The sequence below is a fragment of the Anneissia japonica genome, unplaced genomic scaffold (genome assembly GCF_011630105.1).
Source record: "Anneissia japonica isolate Jap-2015-1 unplaced genomic scaffold, ASM1163010v1 scaffold287834_len5846547_cov211, whole genome shotgun sequence".
Taxonomy (NCBI): Eukaryota; Metazoa; Echinodermata; class Crinoidea; order Comatulida; family Comatulidae; genus Anneissia; species Anneissia japonica.
In genome coordinates this window covers 4,917,531-4,927,027 of record NW_022704992.1, presented here as the reverse complement: position 1 = coordinate 4,927,027, position 9,497 = coordinate 4,917,531, and the positions used below count along the sequence as shown (strand labels likewise).

The 9,497-nt window shown below is 34.4% G+C and overlaps 1 protein-coding gene across 1 annotated transcript; it reads right to left on the bottom strand.

Moving 5' to 3' along the window:
- Positions 1–406: 406 nt before the first annotated feature.
- On the bottom strand, positions 407–9,251 carry LOC117105055 (tubulin--tyrosine ligase-like protein 12). The gene is made up of 11 exons (XM_033246064.1): positions 9,016–9,251; positions 8,177–8,343; positions 7,452–7,644; positions 7,092–7,257; positions 6,271–6,607; positions 5,123–5,314; positions 4,656–4,767; positions 3,834–3,985; positions 2,228–2,309; positions 1,671–1,878; positions 407–1,199 (listed from the first exon to the last, which is right to left on the bottom strand). Exons 1-11 carry the CDS (start codon positions 9,166–9,168, stop codon positions 1,048–1,050), a joined length of 1,914 nt encoding a protein of 637 aa, XP_033101955.1. The 5' UTR covers positions 9,169–9,251; the 3' UTR covers positions 407–1,047.
- Between the last annotated feature and the right edge of the window lie 246 nt (positions 9,252–9,497).

Genomic DNA, 9,497 nt, shown 5'->3' with positions numbered 1-9,497 from the left:
CATTTATTTTTCATTATTTTGTTTTCATGTAGAAAAGTTCATCACATATATTGTTGATTTCACTATTTTTTTCAAACAATAAGTTAGGGATGCTGGGCATTATTTGAAGATCACAAAATCAGCAAAGCACTGACATGTAGCTCCAGTCACATGACCTGTGACTGTGCATGCGAGCACAATATTTGAAGACATTCATTCTCCAGATGATGCCAATGAGATGTTATAAAGGCATAAATTATGCAGTTGTCTCTCCTTCAAGTATTTGCAACATTGGACTGAGATTTCACTCCATTACTGGTAGCTGTCTATTTGTAGACATTCACCAACCGTTGACACACAGCACATTGCGAAGTGAGACTAGTGCACAACAACCAAACACAGATAAATGAATGACTATTAATAGCACTTTTTAAATAAAAACGGACAATATGCATATCATGCTGTTTAATTCAAAATACTTCTGAATTATTTTGTTAAATGCATGTAAATCTTGTAGTGAACTGTGTTAATCATTACAGCCATGTTTGGCATTTGATTAATTTTTTTCAAAATAACCATAAACAACGGAAGTCACTTTAACCCAGAAAAAACTCTTCGCAAGTTTAAGCCTTGCATAAAAATCCAAGTTCAAGCAGTGGTATTATTTTACTTGGTCAAAATTAATCCAATGTAAACATAGCTTTAGTGATGATGTGAGCAATGTCAATACATTATGTTAGATTTAATATTTATAAATATCTCCATGGCCATCAACCATACTGGCTGAAAATATTCATTAATGTTTTTTCCTAAAAAAATAATTTTGGTGCTAATAATAATTGACAAACTGGAATCACTGATAATCATACTTTGCTTTTTTTTAATAGTATAAATCTTAAAAATATTTTCAATATATATGATTAAAGTCATGTTTTTTTTTAACATTGTTAAATATTGTATAAATGAGAATATGAAATAAAAAAAATTAAACAGAAAATAGTAATTCTGTTATATTATTTTTGCCGAGGTTGTTCAGAGTACATTGTGGGAAAGATGAGTGATGCGATGTTATGCAATCTTGATTACGGGTTGATTTTCCGTCTCATTGAGGAAAAGTGCACGGAAAACAGAGTCAAAGTAACTTGGTCGGTACTGACAGGCACGATGGCAGTCTGGACAGAAGTTGCACTCCAGTAACTGCGGCTGCATATAACGTTCTCCTAAATGGAAAAATAAAACATAATGTACTGTGTTGAAACGCATTGAAAGCCAGACCTTTTTTTAAGGTTCCTTCCCATGTGCCAAAACAAGTTTACATATACAAACATACTTTTTTGAAATTTAAGCTAGTCATATATCATCAAAATGATGTGTCTAATAAATTGGCGGGAAAATATTAGAGGGATTGAGTGTACTACCGGCAACATAACACAAAACGTCATTTGTACGTTATCGTCCAGGTGTATCTTCCCTGAACTACCAGCCGTGGAGTCTGTGGTTCTACAATGTTTAACAAAGCAGTTATGAATGAATCAGGTATGACCGGAAGTGGCATTTTCAAACTTAATGGCTGACACACTCCCAATCCCCACCTCTGTAGAATAATCAATTGTGGAATTGCTTCCAAATGGAGATAACAATATTAATATATTGTATACATATATTTAAAATACAAGATAAAGACAGTCTACCTTTATCATTTGTTTGCCAGCTTAGCATCAGGTCCAGTGCATACATTGAGCGGGAATATGGACAGTGACCAATAGCATCATATTCTTCTCCAGTTACAGCTGACTGGAAGAATTCTTTGATCAACTGCAGAACTTCCTTTTGAATGTCTGCCCAGGGAAATTTTGGGTATTGCTCATCCCATTCCTTGATAAAGTTCTGCCATGGAAGCTGAGGAATCAAGTAACAGAACATCATAATAACAATGATCTAAATTATGTAAATTAAAAAATGTCAGTATTTACAAAATGATTAGAACAAAAAAGAGTTAACAAGATCAGCTCGTACACTTTTTGAAGACCAAAAATACTTTACCAATCACATGGTACATGATCATACAATATTTTGAACAATGAGAAAGTTTAATATTAATTCATGTTTGCAAATTGGCCATGCACTGGAGTGCTTCGGACCTGTGAATATGCACTCAAGATACATTGAAAAGCATGTAAATAACAGATTTAAAATATGTAGCACTATGGGGTATCGGTACAATAATCAGATATTAAATTCAACTTACATGATGCAGTTTAACCTCATCATCATAATTCATTGTTGTAAAATGCTTTTCATAAACATCAAAGTGATCCAATGAGTAAGGCCTGCAAAACAAATTATAAATTGACACTATTTTTATTCATTATATTTTACGCTCAAATACAGGAAAATATACATACGCACTCAACAAAAACTAAGAAAACACTGCATCCAACACCCATCTACTTCTGCATCACTTCTCAAACATATCCACTCTACAGCCATCAGCCAAACTACCGGTATTTGCCTCACATCTCACCTATCTCCATATGTAACATTGAACAGTTACAAGGTTGCCTTGACGCTACCAATTGGGACATTTTCATTGAATCAGCGAAAGACATAGATGACCTGACCGAAACTGTTTCTTCTTATATTGCATTCTGTGAAGAAATCACTATTCCTTGCAAACAGGTTAAACTCTTTCCTAATGATAAACCTTGGGTTGATTACAATGTTAAGCTTGCTTTTAGAAATAAAAGATCAGCCTTTAATAGCAACAATGAGTCTGAGATAAAAAAAAAAAGCTAGTCTTCAGTTAAAATCTAGTATAAGGAGTAAACGTAGATTCAGAAAGAGGGTTGAAGTTCATTTCAATAATAAAAATTCGCGTAAAACCTGGAAGGATATTAAAATGATCACCGGTTCCAACAATAAGAAAGCTTCATTCCAGATGCTTCCTGGATTTAATGACAAGCCTTGCTGAGTCAAAAGATTTTTGTAATGGCCTTGTATTAAAGGATAATGTTAATATATCTGCCAATGAGGTAATGAAACTTTTTCGTAAAACCAATTCAAGAAAGGCTGCAGGTATCGATAAACTTAGTGGTAAACTTATGAGGGAATGCGCATCGCAATTAGCTTATATATTTCAACATATTTTTCAATACTCTCTAAATTTTTCAGTTGTTCCCTCCATCTGGAAACATACTCTAATTGTACCCTGTCTCTTATACACATCTAGATGTGTATAACGTTTTGATGTTCTTTGATGTTTTGATATTCTATATGTTTTTTATATTAATTGTAGTGTACTAAAGACAATTTTCTGATATACTTTATATTAGACCCAATAAATGCTGTGGATAGCAGCGCATTCATAGATGACATATAGAAATTATTACAATTGTCATCAGAATCCAGAGAAAAAAATGTTTCCCAAGACTGACCCAAAATTTAAAAAAACATAAAGTCTGCAATATTTTTGTTATTTTCTTCTACAAAGGATCACAAATTACTTATCTTAACCAAGGATTTAAGTAATTTTGAAAATGAATTGAATAAATAAATAATTCAAATGAAACTGCTGGAGCAACAATTCAGATTTTTCTTGTTTTTTTTAAATTCTCATCCAATAGCAAGTAACCTGCCACGCCTATTACAAGATGGACAATGCTTATAAATCAAGTCTCTTATTGAGGTCTAGGGAGTGGAGTTGGTTTCAGTTTAGAGAAAAATGTCCTGCTGTCAAAGGAATTGACCCCTGGGATTAGAAGGCAAACATCTTAACCATTAAGCTATACAATTCCCTCTCATTGTATAGCTCCATTTATACCATTAGCACATCTACTTAGTGAAGCAAAACACACCTGTTGGAGAAGCGAACATAGAAGTCCTCGTGCACAAACAAACTTAAGGGCTTTGCCGATATGAACAGAGGCATGTAGCGAAAATCAAACTTAACATGGCCAACGTCCGACCGATAGAATAAAACAGGATCATGAATGTATTCGCATATAACCTGCAATGTAATAATAAAAGTTTAATTGACTGCAACTCTGAATTTCAAATTAATTTAACATGGATTAGGCTTAACACTGAAGGAATTTATACTGCACATTTTGCCAAGGGATACCAGGGATGCCTCAGCAATGGCAAGTTTATTACCTGCACTTGGATGTGATCCATGGGAAAATCCCCTATGAACTCCAACGATATAGGTATTTAACCCTTTGTACAAGTTTACAACTCCTTATTTTAGTTACAATTTACAAAAAAATAATGGTATGGTCTGTTAATTTAAAGATCTGAGTTTTCTAATACTAGAAAACTCAGATCTGAGGTCTAAGTTTTCTATAACTAGAAAACTCAGATCTGATGTTTTCTAGATTTGAGTTCTCTAGATGACACCCGTGTAAAATATCTGGTTTTTAAGAAAATAAAAACTTTTCTCATGAAAAGTTCTTGAATTGCAGGGGTTGCATCCATGACTGCCATCACATCTAAAGCCCTCCAAACTATCAAATTTTTTTTGACAAAAACATGTGACATGCCTAAATATGGTCATGATCATATCACACCATGACCATATATAGGCACATCATGACTATATATGGGCATATAGCAGTTTTTTTTTTGTCAAAGAAAATTTGATAGTCTGGACTGAGCTTAAATTAAATATAATAAATTACCTTTGGCAGTAGCTCAGTCTGACGGATGATACAGTTTATAATTGCAGTGATGTGGCTGTCAAGACCTCTAGCAAAGTTATATGCCTTGCAGATATAGTAATTTGGTTTTCCTCTGTAAATATAAAGTTTTACACACTGGCTAAAATAATATTCACTGATCATGTCGGGTTTTGGTTGAGAGATCTACAGCTATTGTATCCTGGAGATTTTAAAACAGTTTTAATTTAATCATTTAGTTCTTTTACCATGGACATCAACGATTTAGCTAAATACAAATATCCACTATTATTATATCATTTTAACAATGCATAACACAATTCAATGAAATTTTTTGATACAGACGCCAAGCATGTCATAATCTTTTTGAGCTTCTTCGTTGAGTTCAGACCATAAAATTGAAAAAAGGCCAAAAATATTAAATTTATAAATTTTAAAAATTAAATTTTCATTTTCATAAGGTTATTTACTCTTTCTCCTTGGTTTGAAAATATGAGACAAATTGTGGTAATGTGAGGTTGGAATCAAATGTAACAGGAATCCAGTCAGGTCCGTATGGTTGCTGAGTTGAACGCACAGCCACATATGTCAGCATATCTTTGTTAGTTATCAGCGATTCACAAGGAAACTGGTTAACAAACTGGCCTTTCTCAACAGGATCACTGAAATTGCAATGAGTCCATAGCAATGTTAAAGGAAAATAACAAAATACTTGACTTAAACGGTACTTGCTATACTAATAACAGTATGGTAGTGAGAACCCATTGGCCACTTTGATGAAACAAAATAGATAAATATCCCCACCCTTACTGAAAAAGAAGCCACTAAAAAATATGTGGATCATCTGTTTTTATCATTCCCATCATATTATAATGTATAGAGTACTACAGTGTTACGTCACGATACCACGTGATACTACTCCATTGCTATTGGCGACACAAAATGCGTTCAACCTATGCCATTTGCTCCGCTGACAAACTATTGATCCCAATTTCTAAGGTAATTATTAAGAAGTATCTTAATTTTTCTTTGTAAATTTTAATTGATGATTAAATGTGTGTTCGATAACTAATATAATGCGAGCTTTTCGTGTCTTTAGTACATTTTGATGGTAAATTATTAGGTTTTAAAATGCCTATTCTAAACCATTAAGATTATGAAGTCATTCGGGCGTAATGAATGGTAACCAACGTCCCGAGGGCGCCACCTGGTGTTGTGACGACACGACTGTGGTATTCTATGTGATCAACAATATGTTGAATTATGTAGGTGTGGTCTAGGATTCCACTGGGTCAAGAGGTAGATCACAAGTGAGGTCAAAGGGCAGAGTACAAAAGAGGTCTTGTATGCATTAAAAAGTTACAGTCACATAGGTATTTAAATATATCTAAGTTAAATGACTATTCGTCCAAAATGGATAAAATTTTGTATTACTCTATTTACCTATTTTCTTACCCTAGTGATTTGGGTCATCAAAAGGCCTGTGTCTGGGGCCCTTGGACACTTGACCTAGCTGTCCCCTATTGACACTACTTCCAAAGCCACTGGCTAGTACAACATACTTAAATTTTATCATTAATTTTGAGAAATTAATTAGTGCATTGATGAGGTGTATTACTTAAAATCTTTAATTGTACTATCAAGCCAAAGAATATCAGCTTCATTGCGATCTTCAACTATTTCAAATTTTGGATCCTTCAAGTACAGGAATATATGTTCAGAGTCTGTATAAACTTTGTACACATTCTTTGGGGGTAGTTTAACTGATGCAGTTTCCTCCTGTGCAAATACTCTTGGTTGTTTCTCATTGCAAACTGCTTTCAGTAATTCTTTACTTAGTACCACCCTTGTAGTAGGATCAATAGATGTAAAATCTTGATGTTTCCATGGCAATAAACTAAACGGACGAAGCATTTTGTTTTTTTGATGTGGAATGTAATCTCTTGTTACTTCATCTGTAAATTCAATAAGTAAATATGGATATTAGATAAAAATTATGATTTATAATAGTTTTTTTTTCTATTTTTCAAATTTTATATACACCAAAATCCTAAACTACTACTAAAATAATAAGGGCTACTACATTTGAAACTTCCTGATTTTCACTTTCTCTTTCAGAATATTACTAAGTATCCTTTTAGTTTTGAGTATTTCATGGCTTATAATGCACTTGTCAATTGTAATCCTGGATCCACCAGATTTGGGTCTAGTGGAATGTATTTTTTGTACATGTACAAGTCCCAGTCATAGCCCAGCTACTCCCAGCCATTTTCAGTCCAATTACATCCCCGGGTCAGTCCAAGATACATCCTGGCATGGGAATACAATTGAAAAGTGCATAAATCAAATACATATAATATTGGCCTACTACTGTTGGCTAAATAAAAGATACACTTTTTCTTACGTCAAAGACAAAGAAAGCTAAGTATTGTACTTTACCTCCATAGTCAAGACTTTTAGTAAGAATCAACAAAGTGAACATCATTCCTGTAGGAGCATAATGGAATGGTACAATCCTGCAAGTAGGTTCTTCTGAGTGACGTATCCTGGTACCAAATTCATCCATTATGTACCAAATTGGTTCCCGTTCTTCTCCAGATGCTTCCTAAAGTGAGTTAGATTTCAATAAATGGTGAAAAGTCGGAGGTATTTACATTGAGGTGATGGCTTTAAAATGATCGGGGATCAATCAATAAAGGGCATCTACAGTAAAACCACATACACAGAATATACTCCCAAAAAGGAGGTATTGTAGATTAGCATAGCAATATATTCTTCAAACCTTATCAATCCTATTACCTTGTTAGCCAAGCAATATGTGAGGTTAAACTTCCACATCTCTTCCAGAACCATCTCAATGTTGCTGTCTTTATTTTCAGTTGGAACAATATCCATTAAACTGATCATACGATCCAACAATCCTGGTATTTGCTCCAAGTTCTTTCTCGCAGTTTTTTTCCGATAGGTCCAAGCATGATCCACAAGGTACACACTTTAAAATAAATCATGTCTCTATTAAATTGTTTTGAATCCAATAACCCACCCTTCTGCTGTGGGTCATCCCAGGGAAGTACAGTATTGAATAACTTGCTGCATAAAATAAATCAGCGCTTCATGCATTCAACCAATGGCTATTAGGTAACCAATTCTGGGTGGAGCAATATAGCTTGGATAAAGTCCCATATCTAAAAGTGACTTACACAGAAATGTTTTAAGCCCTGACCACAATAATTTCCATGGTTTACTTTATAGGCTTAGAAACTGCATTATTATAAGCTATGTTGAATTTGCTAGTAGCCTACCTCGGTATTCAATCCCTGGCCCGTGGGCCAACTCCGCTTGGAACTGGCCACCAGCTTAAAAAGTTTGAATATCCAGGTGCTAGTATATAAATACTCACAAAGACATGGAGTGAATCTATGTTAATACTACAGTATCTTTCCTATCAGATATTAGGTTTTGTAACAGATTAATGAATCAAATACATAATTAATTAGTAAAAGTGAATACCAAATACTCCTTACCCATTGTGGTCAAGTTCTTCAAGGCCTTCTTCCTTGCTAACCACCACACGTAGCCCACCGCTACCACCACACAGTTTTAGATCAGTACAATCATCATCTCCTTCACCATTTTCTGTATCATCATCATTTACATGTGTTAACATGAATACATCTCCAGCATCATAAACCTTAAATACAAAGAGGTAACTTCGCTGTAGTACTGTATGTACCAATAAACAAAAAATGATCCTCCACCTGGACAGTTGCAAATCCAGGGGTTGGAGAAAGTGGTGCTCACCCTCCCAGCAACAGCCAAAAAAAATCACTAACCAAGTGTGAAAAATTATTTCACATGTTTTTGTCAAATAAAATAGTCTGGGCAGGACTTAAAACATTTAAATTATTGGTAGAATTGCATCAACAATGAACAGAAAATGATTACATTTCAAAAATTAATTATGAATACACAATAAAATATTTTTCACATCATCATTTTATCTTTTCATAAAAGAGTACATATATGTATGCCTACACATTCAACCCCCATAAAGTCGGACCAAAAATTAAAAAAAAACGAGGCCTAGTTTTCCCATCCCAGCCATTTCCGGCCATCTCTAGAAGTCCCAGGTTTTTTTGTTTTGTTTTTTTTTTCAATCTAGTTTTGGGAGGAGGGGACACCCCCTCCCATACCCCAGCTCCGGCCCTCAGATAACACTACACGCTATAGTTACACCCATAAATACTACACCAGTCGGACACCTTAGCCCCCACCCATAAATTATATCCTAGTCTAGAGCAGCCACTACACAGTTGGGCTAAGCCTAGCTAGGCTCTAGTTTAGTAGGCCTAATAAAGCTTACCTCATTTTCAAGCTTATGGTGTAGTTTTCGCCATAAATAGGAAGATATTTCATTTGACATTAATTGAGCATAGTGACATTCTACGAAAGAACGAAATGCTTCACTTCCATCTTCAAAACCTTCATAAATCACACCATCAAGCCCCTGAGACATTTTTATGTTTACAGTTTTATGTTTACAATTTCTACTCCACGTGCGCCCACCACCAACGAGAAAGAGAGAGAGAGAGAATGGGTCGGAGCTGGGAGAGGGAAGACAGAGAATACGACGGGCGATTCCATTATTTCATTGAGGGTATGACGTAGTTTCGCCTATCATAATATACACGACCTGCGTATTTTCGTCTGAACTATGTTTGATACGATTTATATAATCATGTCCTATAATATTAAGCATTGTTTTATTACCTATTTGATTTATTTCTATACAGGCCTATATATACATATATTTATAAAATATATATAATAAAAATTCTTATATAT